The 24,088-nt window shown below is 45.3% G+C and overlaps 1 protein-coding gene and 1 long non-coding RNA gene across 3 annotated transcripts; one reads left to right on the top strand and one right to left on the bottom strand.

The window, feature by feature from the left end:
- Nucleotides 1-549: 549 nt before the first annotated feature.
- Nucleotides 550-24,088, top strand: HEBP1 (heme binding protein 1). Its single transcript, XM_060113319.1, has 4 exons — nucleotides 550-706; nucleotides 9,173-9,311; nucleotides 11,057-11,237; nucleotides 23,490-24,088. Exons 1-4 carry the CDS (start codon nucleotides 629-631, stop codon nucleotides 23,665-23,667), a joined length of 576 nt encoding a protein of 191 aa, XP_059969302.1. The 5' UTR covers nucleotides 550-628; the 3' UTR covers nucleotides 23,668-24,088.
- LOC132499017 (uncharacterized) lies at nucleotides 16,961-21,982 on the bottom strand. 2 transcript variants are annotated; one of them, XR_009533820.1, is made up of 3 exons: nucleotides 21,821-21,982; nucleotides 21,212-21,379; nucleotides 16,961-19,821 (listed from the first exon to the last, which is right to left on the bottom strand). It is a non-coding gene; the product is annotated as an uncharacterized LOC132499017 (long non-coding RNA). The 2 variants fall into 2 exon arrangements; XR_009533819.1 differs by having other exon boundaries at nucleotides 21,212-21,376.

Here is a 24,088-nt window from a genome sequence, read left to right as displayed (position 1 = left end):
GCAGCAGCCAGGGGTCCCTAAGGGCGGCGGCTACAAAGCCTGTGAACCTGATATAACACCTGCCTGGGGACAGGGCCTGAGGGTGGAGGCCGGGCAAAGCATGCGAGGAATCCGAAAGTTCTGCAGTTTAGCGCCCAGGTACCTGAGAGAGGACACGGCGGGGGACAGTCTGGGAGGGTGGGGAGAGGGGTGTTCACCACCGCTGCCTAAATCTCACACCGGGGTGCATCTGTTTCAGGCCCCCAGGGAAGAGGTCAGAGTCAGTACTGGAGGCAGGGCGAGCAGAGGTAGACCGACTCACCCACCGCTCCGCGCCCCTGGCAGGCGGCCGGGAAGAGGCAGAGCGCGGCCCCTGCTCCGCCCCTCCCGCCGAGTCCCACCTCCCCGAGCGCGTTCCGAGGGGCGGAGCCCGAGGCGTCCCGCCCACCCCCACCCCCGCTCGCCTCGCCCATCCGTCACGCTACACCCTCCCCACTCGCCACGCCCATCCGTCACGCTACACCCTCCCCGCTCGCCACGCCCATCCGTCACGCCCTGCCCGCCCCCCCACCCCCGGGTAGACCAGCTGACGCCAGCCGCAGCTGCCACCCAGCTTCTACCCGCGCATCCAGAGCACCGCGGCGACACCATGTTGGGCGTAATCAAGAACTCGCTGTTTGGGAGCGTAGAGACTTGGCCTTGGCAGATCCTGAGCAAAGGGGGCAAGGTAGGCCCACAGGGCTGCCGGGGAGCGGAAGGGGGGCCGCGCCCACCGCACCCTGTTCGCGGCTGGAGCGTGGACAGGTGGGGCAGGAACGTGCCCGGGATTGTGCGTTCTGGCGTCTGCCCTGGCCACGGCCCTCCGATGCCCAGCGCTTGGACTGGGAAGGAGGGAGTAGGAGGTCGGGTGCAGCGGGGCGAAGGGCTCTGCTGGGAGGAGGGGAGACAAAGAGGCAGGATGGGTTTGAGGGGAGAATCCCAGCTTACCGAGATGGACTGCGCCTCTTGAATGCATTCGTCCATTTAAACATTCCAAACTTGATGAATATTTGTTCGCTGAGAGGCCTTCGGTTGCAGGAAAGACTGGAAAAGTGCTTGTCCTTCAGAAACTCCCAAACTGTCCTTGGTGGAGAACTGAATATAAAAGAAGAAGATCATGGGCCTCCCTGGTGGCGCAGTGGTTAAGAGTCCGCCTGCCGATGCAGGGGATACGGGTTCGTGCCCCGGTCTGGGAGGATCCCATGTGCCGCGGAGCGGCTGGGCCTGTGAGCCATGGCCGCTGGGCCTGCGCATCCGGAGCCTGTGCTCCGCAACGGGAGAGGCTACAACAGTGAGAGGCCCACATACCGCAAAAAGAAAAAAAAAAAAGAAGAAGAAGATCTGCGCTGCGAAGGCCGGGAGCGCAGGGGAAGGAGCAGTCAGTTCAGCCAAAGGGTGATAGTGGGGCCTGCGCAGAGGAAGTGCCGTCAGCTAGGCCTCCGGGATGTGCAGGAATGCACAGAAACAAGAAGAGCCCGTGCAAAAGCCCAGAGCTGTCAAATGGCTTGTTGGCCTATGGGAGTTGGACGCCTAGAATACAGGATGAGTGAGGAGGGCGTCATTGCAGTTTTCCCCCAAATTAACATTAGTGCTCACCCAGGCAAATTGGACTGCCCCCTGAAAACAAGAAATCTGCCACTGGACGATCATCTCCTTGTGGACAGGTACTTTGTGCACCTCACGGCTGTATACTCAGCTCCCTGCCCAGTGCTTCATCTATTAAAGGACCGTGTTGTCTGGGGGGCCAAAGTCAGGTACCCATTACACTGATCATCACACAAAAGCCCTCAACTAGAGTCTGGACTCTTCAAGCAGCCATAGCCAGAGGCCTGTTACTTCATCTGTCTATATCTGTTTCCTTAGCCTTACGTAGAATAAGCACTTTAGCCCTGATCAAAGGTGACCTATTCAGGTGCCTACAAGCAGCCAGGCACATAATGAAAGTGAGTGACAAACTATAAGGCAGGGTGCGAACTGAGGCAAGTTGGAGACAGAGAAGTCAAGTCCCCATCTGCAAAGGGTAATTCAAGGCAGTTGTCATGCAGTGATGTGAACCAGGGTTCCTGGGTTTTTAAGGAAAACCAGCAATCCAGACTCTTCATGTGAAATCTCTAAATTTAAAATTTATTCATTCAACAAATAACTGTTGAGTGGGCCAGGTACTCTTACAGGCAACGGGGATAAAGCAGTGGACAAAACTGGCAAAAATCCCTTTCCTCATGGAACTTCTTTTTTAGTGACTAATGAACAATGAAGTCAAATATTTCATGTATCAGGTGGTGATCAGTGCTGTGATCAAAAATAAAGCAGGGGGGCTTCCCTGGTAGCGCAGTGGTTGAGAGTCCGCCTGCCGATGCAGGGGACACAGGTTCGTGCCCCGGTCCGGGAAGATCCCACATGCCGCGGAGCGGCTGGGCCCGTGAACCATGGCCGCTGAGCCTGTGCCTCCGGAGCCCGTGCTCCACAACGGGAGGCCACAACAGTGAGAGGCCTGCGTACCGCAAAAAAAATAAATAAATAAATAAATAAATATTAAAAAAATAAAGCAGGGGAGGAGGGACTAGAGAGCGTTAGGGGTGAGGCTACGGTTTTAAGTAGAACAACTGTGTCCGGTTTTTTTTTGCGGTACGTGGGATACTCCAGTCATTTGGTTTTCTGTTAGCCCCTTATAGTACAGTGTCACCTGCCACTGATTTGGTGTCTCCAGGGATAAATGCAGCTCCCTGATCAGTATCTTCCCTCAACATTTGATAAGAATATGGAGCCATACAGGATATTGTTACCAGGCTGAAGCAAATCATTTAACCTGAATGAACCTCAGTTCCTGCAACTGTAGAAAGGGTATCAAAATATCTTCCCCATCCACTCCCAGAGTTGCTAGAAATATTAAATTAAGAAACATGAAAATGATTTGTAAACTAATACACCCTACAAATGTAGTAATATCGTTATGTTGGAACTCATTTCAGCTCCACTCTTACTAGCTTCGTGGTCACAGCTCACTTAACCTCTCTGATGCTAATCACGAGAGAAAATACTAATCCACGTCTTATAACATTGTTTTGACATTTAAAGGAGAAAACCAATTATAAATTGTTCAACAAAATACCTAGCACTTGATTGTTCGCTTTCCCTTAGTTTTCCAGGTAATTTCGGTTAAGTTACTTAACCTCTCAACCACTCTGAACCCTGAAATCCCTCAGCTGTAAGATGAGAATGACAGTGGCTTATGTGACAATTAATTAAACAAAGATTCTTGTCATCTTTTTTTAAAAAAATATACAAATTCGGGGTGTTGTTATTGTGAAGAGAACCTCTTTCTGAAATGATCTCTCTCTTCCTGGAAACAGTCTGGGTCAGAAACCGTTGTTCACTTTCCTGGGTGAATGAATATATTACACAGGGTGCCCCATGTAGCTCCAAGTCACGCTCAGCCAGATGTTCAGGACTGATTCCAGGCACCTGGTGGGGAGGCCCAGGCCGCTGCGGACCTTATCAGGTCCTTCTGCGTTTCTTGGGGAGGGAGGAGGATGCACAGCTCTCTGTGTGGGGTTGGGTGGGTCTTGTGGGTGCTGAGAGCAGGACTGATATTAGTAATTGACATCTTTATGGGATTTGTTTCCAGCCTGTGCACATTGATTAGGACCCCACTGCCTGGCTTGGAATCCTTACCCCACCTCTTGCCACTGTATCTTGGGCACGTTACTTAACCTCTTGTTTTCATCCGAAAATGAAGATAAAAACACTTACTTCTTCACAGGGGTGTTTAAAATAATACGTGACACATAGAAAGTACTCAGGTTGATCATTATTATAATAATTATTGTTGTTTTCTTATAGTGAGAAAGCTGGCTTCCCAAATCAGCATGTATGCCAACCACAGCAGGTGGCCAGAGAAAAAAAACAGCCTTGCAGAGGACCTTGCAAATCTCATAGCAAGAGGCATTCTTGCAACATCTCTGTCTGGGACTTGAACCTGACCAGGGTTCACTGAATGTTGAAAACTGCTATCTGTGGCCACTGGCTGAAATCCTCATCTAGTTACTGATGTGGGAGCACAAGCTAGCTGAATGTGGGGTGAGGGAAGGCCATTATTTTGTTACCCGTAACAAGGAAATGCACTCAAGATGTTAAATTTGAAGAATCACATGTGCTAACAGTGTTAACTTAGGTGCTTTATTTTCTGCAGAAATAGAACTCTATTTAAATTCAGCTCCCTGGAAAATCAGAATAGTTGGATAATATCCATCTCTCAGAGCTAAATTTTCGTAGTGATCCAGTGGTTCAAATGAGAAGTTACAGACATAGATGCTGTGAAAACAGGCAGTACCTGTTGGAGAACCACCTTCAGACAATGTGACACAACCTTCCTCCAGGATGGATATATATAGTTAGGCTAGGTTCTCATCTCTCCAACCAGCTATGGCTACCATATTCCTTTTCATTAGAGTAAAGCCAGGCTTCACTCCACGGCCTCCTTTCCCACAAATCGTTATAGAGGGCCTACTATATATATGTGTAAGACGTGGTCTTAGATACTGGGAGATACAGCGGTACACAATACAGACAGTCCCTGACCCCATGGGGCTTACGATTGCAGTTGGAGATTAAACACACTATTATTCTGTTACAATTTCCATGTAATTATATTCCATTATAATTCCATTGTAATTATATTCCATTATAATTCCATTGTAATTATCATTACAATATACTATGTTGTGAAAATACAAGGGCCTATAAAAATATCATGGGGAACCTGTTTTAAACTGGGATCCTCTCTGAGGAAGTGACTTTTAGGTTGCGACCTGTTGGGTGACTGGGGATTCATTGGGCAGAGACAGGAGAGGAATCCCCCAGGCAGAGGAAGAGGCAGGTATGGAGGCCCTGAGGCAGGAATGACCGTGGCGTTGAAGGAAATAGAAGGCCCGTGAGGAGGTGCTCTGGGTATGGCCGGCAAAGTAGGAAGAAGCTCAGTGGTGCCTGGACCATCACAGATGAGTTAAGAACTTGGTGAATGACAGCGTTTAGGAGGGGGATTAATTAACGTGATTAATTTATATAGAATGTTCTGTGTATGTTCCCTGGGCAGCACAGCCTCATTCACAGCTTTGGTTGCCCCTTATGCTGATGCATCCTAACTGAGCCAGGCCCCTGCTGAGTCCAGACCCTTGTGTCCAACTGTACAATGGACAGTTCGCTCATCTGTAACAGGAGACAGATAAACCAATGGATTTGTAAGCGCCCTTCCAGCTCTAGTGTCACCTGTCTTTGACGTTCGTGGGAAAGCAGGATCATTCAGGAAGGAGGGGTAGAGTTGAGCTCAGCCTTAAAGGATGGTAGACTTGTCATGGGGGCTGGGCTCCCTGGATCAACCTGGATTCCTCTCTCTGCAGCCGTTCCTTTCTGGCCGTGGACTTTTCTGCCTCGGGGAACAAGCTGAGAACATGCTCACTCAAGACTCAGACACACCTGCAAAACCCTATATTTAGATTACAAAAGTAGGTTGAACTAATTTGGGGTAGACGAAATGGACTTGCCGTCAGATCACCATCACTGGACTAATGGTTCCAAAATCCAACTCCCTGTGAGAGCCTTCAGATCTTTGGAAATCTGGCCCCTGCCAGAGTCTCTGGCCTCCTTTCTTGCCATGCCCTGCTGGACAGTTCTTGCTCCAGGGGCAGTGAACTACTTATATTTTTCACCATCATCATCATGTTCTTCAGCTCTTTGCTTTTACCCCTAGGGTGCCCGCTACGTGAAATTGCCCTCCCTAAACTATCAGAGCATTTACTACATCATATAATAATTATGTAATTCTTCTCACCATCCAACGAGACTGCCCGTATCATATTAAGCTCCAAATCTGTAGCACCTGGCAGAGGTTTTCAGTAGATGTTTATTCGATGAATCAATGCATCGGTGACTGAATGCCCAGTTGGATGATCTGTAAGCACCTCAAATTCAGCTTGGCCTACCCCAACTTGTAAACAGACACCCATGTCCCCCAAACTAACCTAGGTGGTCCTCTTCCATGCTCCCACACTGCCCTGGAGCACCTTTCCCCTTAAACATGTCATCAGATTATAACCTGTTTTCCTGGCTACTTCTATTAGACCATGCCTCCTGATGTCAGGGACCATGTCTTTCATCTCTTTAGTTGTTGGTTGAATGAGTAAAGGAAGGAAAGAAAACAAGGAGAGAGCCAGCCAGCTCTTTCTCCCGTGAGAATTGGTCATTGGTTTCTTCATTTGTAAGAGAAGGGGCTGCATTGAATGGCTTTTGATGGCCCTGTTCTGAGTGTGACACGAACCTACAAATGTCTGTCAGAACTAACTACCTCAGTAGCTACAGAAAGAGGTTAAAAAAATACCCAGTTCATCCCCTGTGGAGCATAGAGCCTTGTGACAAGCATTAGACCAGAGTTTGGGGATTTGAATTCTGGTTCCAGCTTCACTCAGCAGCTGTGTGGTCTTGGGCAACTCAGTCTCTCTGGTTCTTCATTTCCTCTTTGGTAAAATTAGTTTGATTGGGTGAACCTTGAAACCTCTTTCAGGCTGAAATTCTGTGACTCACAGAGTGACATTTCTGGAATTTAAAACATTTTAAGTGGCAAGACTCAGTGGGACCTCCAAAGAAGGCTGGGTCTGGTCTCTGCTATGACAGACAGGGCCAGAAAGAGCAAAATACCCCAGGTTTATGTAACACAATTTGCTACTGAAGGCTCTTTGGAAGTGTCAGACTCACTAAGGGGAGGGCCTCATAGCAGTCCTCAGAATTAGTAGGCACAGTACCGCAAAGTCAAGGCCAGTTTGTGGCCTCTCCATTCTTGGTCTGGTGCAATTTCCCCTGCCCCATGTGGAGGGAAGTATATGAAATTGGCACTCAGGGTTTATGTTCAGATTTCCCTGACCCCTTTCTCACTACTCTCCTTCAGTTTTGCATTACAAAAACAATAGGTGTTTTTGCATTCTAGGTATAAGATTATAATATTAAGTGTACTTTTTCAGACTGTATAGGCCACTCACAGTCCTACCCTCCTCTAGAGATTCATTATATCCCCTTGGAAGTTGAATCTTCAGTCTAAGATGTTGTAGGAAGGCCTGTCTGACCAGCCCGGGACAGCCAGGTCCTCTATCATGTGTCTATTTTTTATAATCATTAGTAAGAGAGGCACCTCCTTAATCAATAAATAAATATCTTTTGAGCATCTAACATGTAAAGCTCTGGGATATAGTTTCTGTCCAAAAAGAGCTTCTAGCAGATTTTTCAAACTGTACTGGTGTTCCATTACCAGAGAGTAAAATTAATATAGATCAAGGTTTTTTTTCTTTTAGTGGACTAGACTAAAATTCACTTGAGTAGAGCAGAATAGAAATAAACAGGATAGAAAGAAAAGACATGTTGCTATGGAGAACAGTATGGTAGTTCCTTTAAAAACTAAAAATAAAGCTACTATGTGATCCTGAAATCCTGCTGGGCATATATCCAGAAAAAAACATAATTTGAAAAGATACATGCACCCCAATGTTCACTGCAGCACTATTTACAATTATCAAGACATGTAAGCAACCTAAATATCCATCGACAGTTGAATGGATAAATAAGGTGTAGTGTATATACACAATGGAACGTTACTCAGCCATAAAAAAGAATGAAACAATGCCATTTGCAGCAATGTGAATGGACCTAGAGATTATCATACTAAGTGAAGTAAGTCAGACAAAGATATATATCATATGATATCGCTTATATGTGGAATCTTTAAAAAATGATACAAATGAACTTATATACAAAACAGAAATAGATCCACGGGCATGGAAAACAAACTTATGATTACCAAAGGGTAAGGTGGGGGGAGGGATAAATTAGGAGTTTGGGATTAACCTATACACACTACTATATGTATTAAATAGATAACCAACAAGGACCTACTATATAGCACAGGGAACTTTACCCAATATTTTGTAATAACTTATAAGGGAACAGAATCTGAAAAAGAAATATATATATATATATATATATATATATATATATAATTTCTGAATCACTTTGCTGTACTAACACAACATTGTAAATCAACTATACTTCAATTTGAAAAAAAAAAAAGAAAAGACATGTATCATAATGCATCCAGTCCATAAGGGTGAAGTGTTATTTTGTGAAGCTTTGCTTCAAACGTGTATGTTCATGATAGGGTGTGGTGTAAAAATGTATTTCTTGTTATGGATTGTGGTTTTTTTTAAAGTTTGAAAGCGCTGCCTTACAGTATGTTCAGGAATACAAAATTTTTTCATATCAGACATCAAATGGTGAGGAGGAGTAAGAGGAGTGAAAGAGAGCTGTGTGGGTCTATAGGGAAAGGGTAATGACCTTAGGACAGAGACTCAACACAGAGAGGGGATCGCTGCCAAGGAGGAAGGGTTTGGGGGGGAAGTGACAGTGCAGCTGGTCATTGAGGGGCATGGGGGGTGTGACTTAGTGAGACAGATTGGGAAGAGGAATTGCATCTGGGAGTACAGTGTGAAAAGAACTACTCTGATTCTTCTTGAATTGCAGCCCTTCTACTAGACTGAGGCTAATCTTGGGGCCATAGAGTTTTGTGGGATTGTTGCTGTATTTCTTTGTTTCCTCCTTCTCAATTTTCTCTTCTCTTTTCCTGGGTCTCCTATTATTCAGAGGTTGGATCTCTTGGCTTGATCCTTTGATTTTCTTTTCTATTTTCTACTTCTTGGCCTTTTTACTTGACTTTCCAGAAGATTTCCTTCAATTTTCTCTTCTAGCCTTTCCACTGAATTTTTCCTGTCTGTTATATTTTTAATTTCCCAGAGCTCTTTGATCTCAGAACGGTCTATTTTTACAGCATTCTGGGGATGTTCTTGGTGGTTTGGGTTGTAATATCTCCTATTATTTCTCTGTGAATATGGATTATATGAAGATTTTTATGCTGTCTCTACATCTGTAAGAAATCTCAGAATCTGTCTGTCATGGCCCTTCATACTCTGGCCTGTCTCTTCCCTGTCACCAGAGTTGGGCTCTTTATGGAAAGTTCCTTAGCAGTGTGTGCCTCTGGTAACTGGACTTTCACTGTTTCTAGAGTCACCACAGGTTGCTACTTTATATCTCTCAAGCGCTGTATATTCTCTGCCTCTAGGGAGAGGTCTCCTACGAGGAGAGGGCCTGTGAAGGTGGGAAGTTTGCCACAGTGGAAGTGACTGATAAGCCTGTGGACGAGGCTCTACGGGAAGCAATGCCCAAAGTCGTCAAGTATGTGGGCGGTACCAATGACAAGGGTGAGTATCCCTGAAGGGTTTTCTCTGGTCTCATAGGCCAGGGCTGCATAGTCTCACGTCCTCGCTGGAAAGCACAGGGAGGGACCACAAGGCACCTGTCACTACCTGTTTCAGTGGCACGCGAACTTGCTGTGCTCCGTGGGCAGGGAGGCTCTGGGGAGACCCGCTGACTTCATGCCAGCCTTCCCCGACTTTGTGGGATCCCCGCTCAGTAGCACTGAGTTCATGCTTCTCTTCCAGGTGTGGAGATACAACGCTGATTGTTTGTTTCATTGTTTGTTTATTTGTTATTTTTTAACCCTACAGTGCTTATCATGTCTTTGGGTTGGTGGACTGGGTAAGGTGTGCCCATGATAAGCCAGGCCACAGAACAAGGCCAGCTTCTGACATGAGACCTCTGCCCCCAGGCTGGCAATCTCCAGAGTCAGCCGCCTGGTAGCTCAGATTGTGTGGGGATACTGAAGATCAGTGAGTGATGATTATGGCTCTGTTCTGGCAAATAAAGAGCCTGAGAATTCTTAGGCTGCTCCCCTCTTAAAGTCTTGGCAGTCCGTGGGAATTCCCTGGCGGTCCAGTGGTTAGGACTCAGCGCTCTCACTGCCGGGGGCCCAGGTTCAATCCCTGGTCGGGGAACAAAGATCCTACAAGCCGCGTGGCATGGCCTAAAAATAATAAACAAACAAACAAATAAATAAATAAAAAGACTTGGCAGTCTGTGCTGGCTGCCTCCCTGTTTTTAAAATGAGAGGCCTGAAGTTTCAGTGTGCCTATTAGCATGTAAACCATATTTAAGTACGAATTTAACCCTTTAGCTAATTTGTCCTGCACTTTGGAATCAGTGCAAACCCAAAATGGGTCAGAACACAAGGTGAAGAAAGAGACAATGTGTTGAATTTTTAGGATATATCTCAAGCTGATAATTGAGAAAGTTAGAAACTAGTATTAACCTTAGTAACATTTACTAGGACCAAAGTAATCAGGCTTTGGATATAAGGTGACCAGTAGGAGGTCAAGAAGAAATCTTTTCCTTCTTAGCACTGTCATAACATTTTCTTTAGAAGAAGATATGTGTAAAAATTATAAACTCATTAAAAATTTTTTGAAAATAACAAAACAGCACCCCTAATCCATCTTTTCTAATATAATCATTGTCGTCTTCAAATGTAATTTTTAGGGCTTTTTAATAGGTTTTTAAAATGTAATCATAGTGTTTGTGCAATACATCCTGCTTCTGTCACTTATTTCATGATTATTTTACACTGTAGCTAAACAGTCCTAAGCATAACTATTAGTGGATAAATCAAATTGCATCATGTGCCTATAATTTACTTAGACATATTCCTATTTTGAACGTTTATATGAATCCCAATTTTTCACAATTATAAATTCTGCTGCAAGGAAAATCCTATTACCTATAGCCTTTTCCCTATTTTGGATTATTTCATTAAAATCAACAATTAGATAGGAAGTAATTAGATACTGATATATTTACAGTCTTAAATATATATTACCAAATAACTTTTTCCAGATGAGTTGAATCACTATGCTCTTACCTCCAATATATACAAATAAGAGGTGTTTTGTCTGTGTCTGATGATATGTTTTAATGCCTGAAATGCTTATTATAAATTTCAAGAACAACAAATATTGTCTTGGAAGAAGAATGAGACCAGCAGATGGTCCATGGGCCTGAGCAGGTTCTGTCTCTAACAGCCACGTCCCTCTGTGGGGTTTTGTGTTTTCAGGAATCGGGATGGGGATGACGGTTCCTATTTCCTTTGCCGTGTTCCCCAGTGCCGATGGGTCCCTACAGAAGAAATTAAAAGTCTGGTTCCGGATTCCAAATGAGTTTCAAAGCAACCCACCAGCTCCCAGCGATGACAGCGTTAAGATCGAAGACAGGGAAGGCATCACTGTCTATTCCACGTAAGGAAACGATTCTTTAGGCATACACGGGTAGCACTTGAATCATCTGCAGTGAGCATTTGCACTTTCTTTTTCCAGTTTTGAGATGGAATTGACATATAATATTGCATTCGTTTAAAATACAGCATAATGCTTTGATATATGTTTATCTTATGAAATGATTACCACCATTTAGTTAACATCCTTCATTAAACAAAGTTACAGATTCTTTTCCTGAGATGAGAAATTTTTTTTTACAAATTTATTTATTTATTTAATTTATGTGGCTGCATTAGGTCTTCGTTGCTGCACACGGGCTTTCTCTAGTTGCGACGAGCAGGGGCTACTCTTTATTGCGATGCGCGGGCTTCTCATTGTGGTGGCTTCTCTTGTTGCGGAGCATGAGCTCTAGAGCACAGGCTCAGTAGTTGTGGCGCACGGGCTTAGTTGCTCCCCGGCATGTGGGATCTTCCCGGACCAGGGCTTGAACCCATGTCCCCTGCATTGGCAGGTGGATTCTTAACCACTGCGCTACCAGGGAAGTCCCCATGAGAAATTTTAAGATCCACTCTCTTAGTAACTTTCAAATATACGATACAATATACAATATTGTTAACTGTGGTCACTGCTGTACATTACATCCCCAGAACTAATTTGTCTTATAGCTGGATGTTTCTACCTTTTGACCACCCTTAGCTAGATCTCCCACCCTCCGGCAATCACCAATCTGTTCTCTGTATCTGTGAGTTCAGTTGTTGTTTTTTTTAATTCCACGTATGAGTGAGATTATACAGTATTTCCCTTTCTCTGACTTATTTCATTTAGCATGATGCTTTCACAGTCCAGCCATGTTGCTGCAAATGGCAAGATTTCCTTCTTTTTATGGCTAAATGATATTCCATTGTATGTATGTACCACATCTTCTTTATCCATTCATCTGTCTATGGACCCTTACGTCATTTCTACACCTTGGCTATGGTAAATAATGCTGCCGTGAACATAGGGGTGCTGATACCTCTTCAAGCTAGTGATTTCATTTCCTTCAGATATATACTCATAAGTGGAATTGCTAGATCATATGGTTGTTCTATTTTTAATTTTGTGAGGAACTTCCATACCGTTTTCCACAGTGGCTGCACCAATATACATTCCCACCAGCAGTGCATAAGGATTCCGTTTTCTCCTCATCCTCACCAGCACTTGTTACTTCTTGTCTTTTTTCATAATAGCCATTCTAACAAGTGTGAGGTGGCATCTCATGTGGCTTCGATTTTCATTTCCCTGCTGATTAGTGACGTTGAGCACCTTTTCATGTACCTCTTGGCCATTTGTATATCTTTTTTGGAAAAATGTCTATTCGCATCCTCTGCCCACTTTTTAATCTGACACGGGTTCGATCCCTGGATATAGAGAACATCCCCTCAGCTTAAGCTGAACATCTACATTAGCCACAGCCGGGTTCTGGGAGATTCAGAGAATATCTAAGTCAATCTGTAGTTTGGGGTCATGAGTATCTGGGGAGCGTAAAGGGCTAGAGATACTTCGTTTTTACCCCACACTCCCCTTGAATGCCAGAAGGGCAGGGAGCGTTTGCCAGAGCCAGACTGCTACCGCCTTAGTTATTCATGGTCTGTGGGCCTTTCAGCAGAGCACATGTGCCTCCTATTATTCTACTCCTGTTTCCAGGGCTTTACTTGGGGTCCAGTTCCCTTGACTTTAGAGAATAGCAGGTGCACGTGGTTGCGTGATTTTATTCTTTAGGCCTCAACCTCCCTGCAGAAGCCGGGTCTCTTCTAGATAATCCGTGACTCCCCAGTTGTTAAAATCCTCCTGTGTGACAGGAGCCTCCACCTCTTCTGCTCCAGCCCTCATTCAGACTTTCCAGCCTTCACGGCAGAGGCTGCAGAGAAAGCAAACTCTATTTAAAGATACCTAGACTATCTATTCCCAGAGCTGGGACTAGGGTGAGGAAGCGGGTGCACCTGTTGTGCAAAATTTAAGGAGACACTGTCTCACAGTTGTCCAAGTGTATGTAGGGTTGGCCCTGAGAGTGAGCACCTCCTTAAATCTTGAGCCCCAGGTATCTCAGCTATCTCATCCTACTTCCCACTCTGGCCTCTGAATCCTCTGTCCTGCGTCTTGGGAGGCAGCCTGGTGTAATATGATGAACAAGTATATTCTAGTTTGAATCCTGGATGATGCTTGGGAAGTTACTCAGCCTCTGTAAGACTTGGTTTTCCCATCTTGTAAGTGCTGATAATATAATCTACCTCACAGGATTATTGTTAGAGACTATCTTCCAGTATTTACTGAGATGCTATTTATAAACTGCTTAATGTTTATGACCTGTAGTAGGTTTCAGTAATTATTTCTCTTTGTCCCTTCTTATTTCGTAAGGAATGAGGTTGACATGATTAGATCAGGTCACGTAAGACTTCAAGCAGAATGGACTAGTTTCTAATCATTTCTTTTTCCAAACCCAGGATAATAACTTGGTCCCATTTTTTTCTTCTGCCTTTAACTTTTTAGTAGGGAAATCTTCAAACTTATAGAAAGATAGAATAAGAAAATGAAACCCTACGTACCCATCACTCATCTTTAATGAGAATTAACTCAAGCCCAATTTTGTGTCATGTGTATCCTCACAACTTCAACCTGGTCCCGACCCTAAATTATTTTTAGGCAAATTCCAGGCATTATATTATTTCATTCATAAATATTTCATTGTGACTACTGAAGACTTTTTAAAAATACAAAAATAATATCTTATTATTCCTAAAATTTTAACAATTCATTACTGTTAAAATAATTTTAAATATCCAGTGTTCAGTTTTCTCCTACTAGCTCATAATTTGTTCCTACAGTTTGTTTGAATCTGGATCCAAATAAGATGCATCCATTGCAATTGATTGGTACATCTTTTAAGCTTTTATTTTATCTGTTGATTTTCTCACCACCACACGTTTTCATTTTTCCTTGCCGTTTATGGATCATTTATCCTAGTGTTTCCCACAGTCTGAATTTTGCTGGTTTCCTTACTGTGACATTTTAACCTGTTTCTCTGCCCCTGTATTGCCTGAAATTAGTAGTCAGAACTAGAGGCATAATCAGATTCAAGTTTGAGTTTTGGGCAAGGATATTTCAAAGATGGTGTTGTGTACCTCCATCAGGGGCTCATGATGTTTGCTTGCCTCTGTTTTTGTGATATTAGTGACCTTAGATCACCATTTCCCAGATGCCATGTTTCCTTAGAGGTTGTCAAATGATAATATTCTCTGTTTTTCTTTCTTCATTTATTAGCCGGAGTACTTTGGTAAAGAGAAACTTCCCTTCATCTACTATTTGGTTTCCCTGAGATAGAGTTGTAGAAAAAAGGCCAGATACCTTCTCTTTAGCTTGATGCCTTCTCTTTATCCGTTTTCAGAATAATGATTTCATTTCTTAACATCCTCCAAAGGGGAGGCAGTGTTGATCTCTGGTTTTTGAGTACCGATACAAACATATGAATTCAAACATAATTGATGTGTTTCAGTTCTTTGCAGTTATTATTCTCACTGATGCTCAAACTGTCCCATCTTTGGCCAGTGGGAACCTCTTCAAGTTGGTTTCTTGGTCCTTTTGACATGACCCTGGTAATCTTCAGTAACTTCCTTGGTTTCTGGTAGGACAGGATATTTCAAGCACATCTTGACATTGCTTGCTCTAGAGCTGGAATTAGCCATTTCTCCAAGGAACCTGGTTCCTTATGGTGGGAAAGGGAATCTCTTTAAAAGGTACTGTTCAGGCCAGGTCTGTCGAAGTTTCCTTTACTGCAACCTAAACAGAGAGGAGAGTGACAAAGACGGTATCTAGCCTGGCTCAATGAATTTTTTTTAACCTGTTAGCATCTGATCCTAAGTTAGCATCTGTTCATTCCTCCACTAGCCACTAGGTGTCACTGCACAGTCAAGTGTGCGTTTAAAAGTACCTTTCTGTGGAAGGCAGAGTTGATGACATAATAGAAGGCACAAGTACTGTTTCAAATACACAGTGCATCCTTAACTCAGTCTTCCTTTTTTATGACCTTGTGAAGGGATGTCCACTGATTAGCAGTATGTATTACCAATACTGTTTAAATGAATAGAAGGCTATGAAAAATGAACGTGATCAGAGTTTTTTCAGTATTCACAAGAGGCAACAGAGTTGTCCTCACACTTCGATGAGTGGCCTCATTCCAGACCACTGTCCTCCCTCTGTGTTCTATGAAGGCCACTTAGGTTAGAGCTCAGCCTCCTCAGTGCAATTCAACAGAGACCAACAGCAGGAGAGGTTCGATGGTGTTAACAAGACTTTCATGATCTTAATGAAATGTCTGGGTATAAAGGAAAGAGTTGGAAACAAGGAGCTTATTGTCGGGGTGACCTGTGCTCCAGGCTCAGCTCTACCGCTTAATGGCCAGAGGACCTTGGGCATCTCACCGAGCCTCTCTGTGACTCAGTGTCCTCATCCGTGAGATGGGGGTAAGAGTAGCGCCCCATGGGGTTGTTGTGAGGATGAAATATAATATCCGCAAGTGCCCGCATGTTGCTAGACGTTAGGGAAACACTCAGTGAATGCCAGCCTGTTCTCTTCCTGACTTCACTGCCCTCTGAGAATTAGGTCAAGTTGTACTAGAGTTAACAAAAAAGTCAAGCTACTGCCGATACACTGGAGTTCAAACCTGAACTCTAGTAATTATGAGTTTTATAACTTTGGGTTTCTGAGCTTCAGTTTTCTCATCTATAAAGTAGAACTTAGGACGCAGTTTCGGGAGGGTCCAGTGAGGTTGTGCATATGATAGCACTTTGTGGGCCCTGAGGCAACACTTCTAGGGCTGCCGATGTTGCTTCTGTCTCTGAATGACCAGAGTTCCTAACGGAGGCCACTAGCAGCTTGGGAAGTTCGGCCTAGAGGAAGAGGAGTTTGGAGGAAAGGGTCCAACTGCTAAGCCTCTAGGGTGTTCCCATACTACTGCCTAGGAGAGCTACAGACCAGTGTAGGCCAAGCTCCTAGAGGGTTCCAACGTTCATCTGTATCACAGGAGGTTTGGGCCATGGGTGACATAATACAGCCTTGCCTACTTGGCCTGCTCAACACGCAAGCGCTCTCGTGTCAACCTCCAGGGGCCTCACCCGACCATCCTATGGAAGATAGCTCCTCTTCCTTTTCTGTCCCCTTACTCAGCTTTAGTTCTCTTCACATCACTTACTGTCACCTGCTTTATATACCTATTTGTTCATTGATTTACTGTCCTCTCCCTCACTAGAATGTTCTTGCGGGCAGGGCCTTTGGCTGGTTTCTAAGTGCTCAGTTAAAAGTTGGTGAATATTACATGCCTATTGGATATTTTTCGTAAATTGCAAAAGAATGTTTTATGACTTAGCACCAAATCGACTGTGCCTCATTGTAAGTTTGTACGTTGTGTACGTTGTGCTCACTTGTGTCTTGTCTTTATCCAAATAGTACTTTACTAGTATTGTCCCATTTGTAATTATGTGGAAGTTTTCAGAATTGTAAATAAATGCTTGTGGATTGAAAAAAAAAAAAAAAGTTGGTGAATAAGGGGAATTCCCTGGCGATCCAGTGATTGCGACTCTGCGCTTTCACTGCCGAGGGCGTGGGTTCAATCCCTTGTCTGGGAACTAAGATTCCACAAGCCACACGGCCAAAAAAAGTAAAAATAAAATAAAACAAAACAAAAGGGGGGATTTGAGGGCTCTTTAAAAAAATTTTTTTTAATTAAAAACAGAAAAGTTGGTGAATAAGTAAATGAATGAAAGTCTTGGACCTTGCCACCTGCCCTCCTCTCTCAAGATCTCGGCCCCTCTCGACAGCTTCAGCTTCAGCTGTCACTCTTCCATCAGTAACTCTCCTACCTGACCTCCATCCAGCTCCCTTAAGCGTCTTACCATTCCTCAGACTCAATGCGAAGACAAGGGCGAGGCCATTTACGCATTCATTCATTCATTCAGAAAAATCACATCTTCATCATTCACTTACTCTGTGCCAGGAAGCGTTTTAGGTGCTGAAAATATAGCAGGGAACGAGCAAAGCGTCTGCCCCTTGAGGTGGGAGAAACATTGTAGTGGGGAAAACAGACAAAAAGCAAATGTCTCGAGATATTTCAGGACAGTGTCGTTCCAGAGATAAGAAGTGGTGTCTGAACTGAAATTACAGGGAAGCCTATTTCTACTCAAAAATAAATACATTCGGGACTTCCCTGGCAGTCCAGTGGTTAAGACTCCACACTTCCCATGCAGGGGGCTCAGGTTTGATCCCTGGTCGGGGAACTAAGATCCCACATGCCGTGTGGCACAACCAAAACAAAAAATAGAATAAAGTGAATAAATAGATACATGTATACATACATTCTGGCATAATGTGTCTCAGAGTAAAATGGACAGATGATGCGGCGCTGACGCCCTAGCCCTGGAGGAATTCAAATACCATCTGAACAGATGTGCGACAATTAGGCACGCAACATTTGTCCCAAGTGGCAAGTTTGGCTGCATTTGACAAATGTTTATTGGGTACCTCTGCTATTTAAGCCCCTTCCCCTCTGAGCACCCCGCCAGTGATAAGATTCTGTAACTAAAACCTAATCCATCACCGTTCACTCCCCCCCACAGCTGCTCAGTTGTCCCTTTGGTCTAGTACTTGGAAGGGGCTTCAGTCACTATTTGCAGGTGGGTGAACCCAGATCAACATGGCTAGTGCATCGCCGGGTAAGCCTCCTCGGGTGGCTCCCAAGTCAACGTCTGAATGGAACTCACATTCCTTCCCACATCTGACCCCCAGTGTTCTGTCTTCCTAGAGGCCCCTCCGTCCTACCCATCCCGTCCACATCCATCCTGACTCCTTCATCTTCCACGTCAGTGTTGGCCGAGTCCTAGTCACCTCCTGGCTGTGCCTTCCCCTCCATCCGCACGGCCACGGTCCTCATCACCTCTTGCCTGAACCGTTGCCGAGGCCTCCTTCGTGTTTCTCGTCCCTCCACCTGTGCCTCTTCTGAGATGTCCTTTTGTCTCCGCCAGCCCTAAAGCACAGGACCGATCGCGCTACTTCCCCCTGCTGTTTGGCTCTGGCTGTGGGCCTCGCCTGACTCTGCCCGAGGTTTGGGACCAAGGCCAATATAGTAATAAAATAAGAAGGGAGATGGGTGGACTTTGGGTTGGGTCCCCAAATGTTTGGCCAGGCAGTGAAGCCTAGTAAAATGCCTTGTTGTGGTGTGTACTGTCCTCCACAACACAGCCCCACTCCAGGGGTCTGCCTAGCCTCAGAGCACCCCACCCACACCTCCCAAGCCCCGCCTCAAACACACACACATACGATATCCACTCCCAGACCTTCACTCACTCTCCCAGCTCCTCTCAGCCCTTCCCCAACCTCTGCTCATTGGAAGCTCTGTGAGGGCAGGAATTTTTGTCATGTTGTTCATTGCCGGCATCAGAAGAGACGCTCAAGAGATAGCAGCTTGATATCACGTCCGTAGCATCCTCCCCTAAATGTTCTAAGTCAAAACCAATCCTTCCCTGTTCCCTGCCCCCAGAACGTTCTGTGTGTACCTCTGTTCTGGTGTTTTCTTCTGCCCTGCCTAATCTTTATGTGTGTCTCTGTCCTGGCCACTACGGTGAGACCTCGCCCGGGTAGAAAGTCTTCCCCATCGTCTTTAGGGCTCTATGCTCTCAAGAGCGTGTGTTTCCCACCTGAGCGATGCTCAACTCGATAAGCCTGGTTCAATCTGATTGAATGAAATGCCACACGGGGTTAAGCTTCTTTCCTGTTGATGTGGAATTATCAGCTCTTCCGTCTTATGCTTCTCCTGCTTAGCACAGGGCTATGTGCGTGGCAGACTATCTTGTGAAAGTTCTAGGCCACGTCGGATGGTCAGGCTCAGAGTCATTCCATCTCTCCTCTTCCTCGCTGCGTGCCTGCTCCAAGCACTCCCTGAAAGATAACACGTTCTGATTTTTCAGACCTTGGACCAAAGTCTCCGTCTGTTAACCCGCCTCAATGACGCCTGCGTCATCCCCCCCCAACTCCAACTCTTCCAGACCTGTTTAGACAGTTCCTTTTGTATTTCTGGAATCCAGGGCATGTGTGTCCTTCCTCGGTTCCCATGGTAACCAAATTCTTGGGAATACTGAGCTCTGACTACAGAGCCCTGGTGGTGGTGAGCAGCTTTGAAGAGGGAGACTTAGACACTTGTTAACAGGCTTGCAGAAATGATGTATAGACTTCCTGTTGCTTTCCTTTGAGAAGCTCAGAGCGCTTTACGGAGCATTCCTTGACTCACACTCAGATGTGCCCGTGGGCTTGGAGAGCTGGGGCGGCAGCATGGTTATCCTCCGAGTGCTGCGTGGAAGCTGAGCCTCCTTCACGTCTTAGGGCTCTGCGCCTGGGAGGGTTTGGTTCTCTGGCTTGTTCGTGCAGTTCTGTGATGGGGGTTCGGGTCAGCTGGTTAGACTGGCAGTGGGGAGCACACGCGATCTGTTCCGCAGCTCATCCAGCTTTGCTCGTTTCCCAGTAGAATGCTTCCTTGATGAAGCAATTGGGAAATTTTCATCCTCATTATGAGCATCTTAGCCTGGGAAAAAATATAAAAAGTCAAGGGTTTTTTGTTGGTTTTTTTTCTGGTAATGAATTTAAGAATCCCTGAATGATGACATTCTCTGCATCACTCTCTGCCGGGTCTCCTTGGACTCAGGTGGGTCCTTCTCAGTGGCCTTTGCCGAGTCCTCATCCTCCTCCCAGCACCGGGGGACTAGGATTTCTGAGAACAGCCTGCTGACTTTCTGTATGCTCACCACGTGGGCCTCATCTCCCTCTTCGCTGTGACCATAGCCAGCACCTACTCACAGGTGACGCCCAAGTTTCTGTCGCTAGACCCGTCTCTTTCCCCAGTCGTATCTCTGACTCCAGTTCCTGCCCAAGTCTAGGGAGATTTCGCAGTGCCCAGCACACACTTAAGGGCTCAATAATTGTTGCACGAATTCGTTTCATCGAGGCACCTTCATAGAAATATGCCCCAAACCAGATGAAAAACCCACCCACCCCTCCTCTCCAAAGGGACTCTTCAGCCCCGAATCCCCCTTCTGGTTGGCGGTGTCAGTTTCCATTCAGAGACTTAACTGGAAGCCCTGGAGAATCCTTGACTCCCTCCACCCCATCCCCGCCCTGGCCTCTCCCCGCCCCACGCTCACCTCCCACATTTGCCTTTGTCCAGGCCTCCGTCATCTCTCCGTCAGCTGTTCCTGGCCCCCCGTGACTCCCTTCCCCTCATCCCCCCACCCCCCAACCCCAGAGGGGTCTCTCCAAAATACAGTCTGATCACGGCAGTCCTTTAACTTTAAAACCCCTTCCTGAGTCCATCTTTGCATCTAAGGTCGGGCTCAGAGTCCTTAGCGTGACCTTCAAGGCCCTTTCCAACATGGCCCCAGTCCATGCACTTTGTTTGAATTCCCACCACTGTGCCCTTAGTAGGTGCTTCAGATTTTATTCTACGAGTGAGTGAAGATGGAAGCCAACAGACTTGGCCCTCATCTTTAGGTCTATCCACCTGAAGACAGCAACTTCCGTCATTTATCCCAGACTGTTCATTTAGCCAAGAGGTCTAATATGTGTGTTAGGTGCTCAGAATACACCAGTGGGCAAAGAGTGACAAAGACCCCTGCCCTCGTGGGGCCTGTATTCTACCAGGGTCCTCAGACCATAAACAATGAATAACTTATATAGTATGTTAGAATAAATTATATAGTATGTTCGAAGGTGAGAAGTTCTGAAGAAAGAAAAGGATAGGAAGGGAGGGAGGGAGGGAGGGGAAAGGAAGAATGGGGAAGCAGAGTGGGGTTACAAGACTGAAAGCATTTTTAGAGGTGGCCTCACTGAGAAGATGAGGTTGTTAATTGAGCCAGTTCATCCTTAAGCTCTCTTGCTCGGTTCAGGATCTTACTTTACATCCCCATTATGTCTCTCACCTCGGGCGTACTGAACGACGGTTCTGAGCAAATTGCAAAGTAACAACAATAGCTACTGTTTGCCGTCCGTTTCCCACGTGATGGGCAGGAGGCTGAGTGAGGAGTTTGCAGGGTTTTCTCTTCTTTGATCTTTTCAACCGCCTTCTGAAAGGGACGCCCTCATTCCTACTGAACAGAGGAAGGACCTGAAGGTTAGAGAAATGCAAGCATTTGCCCAAGACCATGAGCTAGACGGTGGCGGAGGTAGGATGTGAGCGCACAACTAGCCCTTTTGCCTCTCAACTGATGAATGAAGATATTTGAGGACCACTCCTTTGGACGTTTGTAGAAACCAGTAGCTTAAAGAGCCAACATCATCGATTTACACAGAAAACAGCTTCGTATCACAGCGTGAGAGGGGGCTGCAGAGGCGTTTCACACCTGATCACCCCACCCCCATCCAGCATCTGATTCGTTTCAGACAGGTGGTCCTCAATCTATAGACATTCTTCGAAAATAAGCCCAGTGTCTTACAGGCTTTTATTGTCAGAACAATCCTTCCCTAATATTCATCCTCTGCCTCCTAATCCCGTTTTATCTCATTTGAGCCTCAATGAAGCTAGAACTCACCTTTCTCCATCTGCCTTATAATCTTTCTTCAATAGACTTGAAGGACCAAGCCTCCTGTCTCCCAAATTGGTCTCAGCCCTGTCCATGTTCTGTAGCCATTGTCTAGACATTAGAATAACCTACTCCTTAGAGATGAAATCCTGGGTATTTTCAAAGCAGTAACCCTGTAACCAATGTGCTGAATGCTTAGCGAGCATGACTAACCGCGTATAAAAGAGCAAAGCATGAGTCAGAGAACCCCACCCAAAATAATGCATTTGGCCGAATCCTGGCTTGGTGCAGATTCTCGGACCTTTGAGTCATAAAGCTCGTTAGAAATGGGGTGTGTTTGACGCTAGTAAAGATTGTAATGCAGCCCCAGATTTAGAGTGGTATATTTAGGATAGGTAACAGGATGAATTTTGGAGCGCAGGCAGGTGACGTAAGGAGAGAATAATAGTTGTGAAAAGACAAACTTTATTGCTTCTCTGTCTCCACCTTCTGCCATCAAGAGAAAAGCCTGATTAGGAAAAATCATCTTTACTTACTAGAAAAAGAAGGCTTTCCTGATTTGAGCAGGAGAAGGGATTTATTAGAAGTGATTTCTTTATCTGGGGCATACTTAAAGCTTGCCTCGGGGCCCTGCCTTTGGTAGCTCTGTTTTTGTTTGTTTGTTTGTTTGTTTGTTTTTTAACATCTTTATTGGAGTATAATTGCTTTACAATGGTGTGTGAGTTTCTGCTGTATAACAAAGTGAATCAGCTATAAGTATACATATATCCCCATATCTCCTCCCTCTTGAGTCTCCCTCCCACCCTCTCTATCCCAGCCCTCTAGGTGGTCACAAGGTAGCTCTGTTTTTTAACAAAGCTGCTACTTGTCCTTAGAACTGCTCTGCAGTGGGAGAAACATGAGCTCCAGCTCCACCCTAACTCCCTTGGTTCTCCTCCCCGCCAGCTGGCGACAAAGAGGCAGGGAAGAGAGGTGACTGGAGCAGCAGAGGAAGCTAGAGAAAAGGGTAAAGGCATGGCTTTGGGAAAAGTCAGCCTCCCATCTCTTCAGGAAATTTCAGAAAGGGAAGGGAAGCTCGCCTGTAGTACAGGCGACTACAGTACTGGTTCCAGACTGGTTCCAGGGCCCTCACAGATACCAAAATCCAAGGATGTTCGAGTCCCTTATCTAAAGTGGTGTAGTATTTGCATATAATCTACATACGTCCTTCCATCTACTTTAAATCATCTCTAGATTACTTATAATACATATTACTGTAAATGCTGTGTAAATAGTTGATGGCACATGGCAAATTTAAAGTTTTGCTTTTTGGAACTTTCTGGAATGTTTTTTTTTCCCCCAAATATTTTCAATCTGCAGTTGGTTGAATCTGTGGGTACAGAACCCCTTGATGCAGAGGGCCGAATGTAGTGTGTTTCAGGCCCTGCATTAGAGTTTCTTACATCCGTGATTGTAGTTAATGCTCGTAACCGATGGGAAGAAAAAGGAAACATGTCCCTGTTTTACAAACGAGGCTCACGCTCAGTGAGATCCAGTCCACCCCTGTAGGAAGGGGCGGATCTGAAATCTTGCCAACTAGAGCATGCTTGTCGTAATAAGAGTAGTGACTCTTTTGAAATCCCCCCATCTCTCTGAGACCCTGTCCTGTCTGAACCAGTGACTTGCTCTGTGTCCTCAGGGAGTTTGGCGGTTATGCCAAGGAAACTGACTACGTAGCTCATGCCACCCAGCTGCGCACCACCCTGGAGGGCACAGCCACCTGCCGGAGTGACTTCTACTACTGCACTGGGTATGACCCTCCCATGAAGCCCTACGGACGTCGCAACGAGGTCTGGCTGGTAAAGAGCAATGAATAATTGGCTGAACTAGAGCTCCCTGGATGCTTGCGTCTGTGCCCACTTCCTCCAGGAGGAAATGAAGTTCCCTGTGCAGCTCCAGCAGGGCCGACTTTCCTTCAGAGCCAATCAGTCACTGCCAATTTCCTGAAATAAGCACGTTCCAGATCCTGAGACTCTTGTTCTCGTGGAGGGAAATAAGGTACCCACGATACATATGCCTCCTTCTAAATGACTTAGAAAATTCCGTGCTAGACCAGAAAAACCCAGCAGCATTTTCCCAGCTCTCTGGATCCCTAAAAACTGATTTTTAAAAATTATTGAAACCGTATTTTTGTTATTGAGGAAGAAGTGTGATTTACGTGTGATCTTTCATCTCTGATTCTTATAAGAGCTTTCTTTAAAAAGAAACTGGAAATAAAGATCTTTGACTTAAACAGCT

Source organism: Mesoplodon densirostris, chromosome 11 (assembly GCF_025265405.1).
Source record: "Mesoplodon densirostris isolate mMesDen1 chromosome 11, mMesDen1 primary haplotype, whole genome shotgun sequence".
NCBI classification, from domain to species: Eukaryota; Metazoa; Chordata; class Mammalia; order Artiodactyla; family Ziphiidae; genus Mesoplodon; species Mesoplodon densirostris.
Note: the sequence above shows the minus strand (reverse complement) of the source record. Positions and strands in the feature narration are given on the sequence as shown.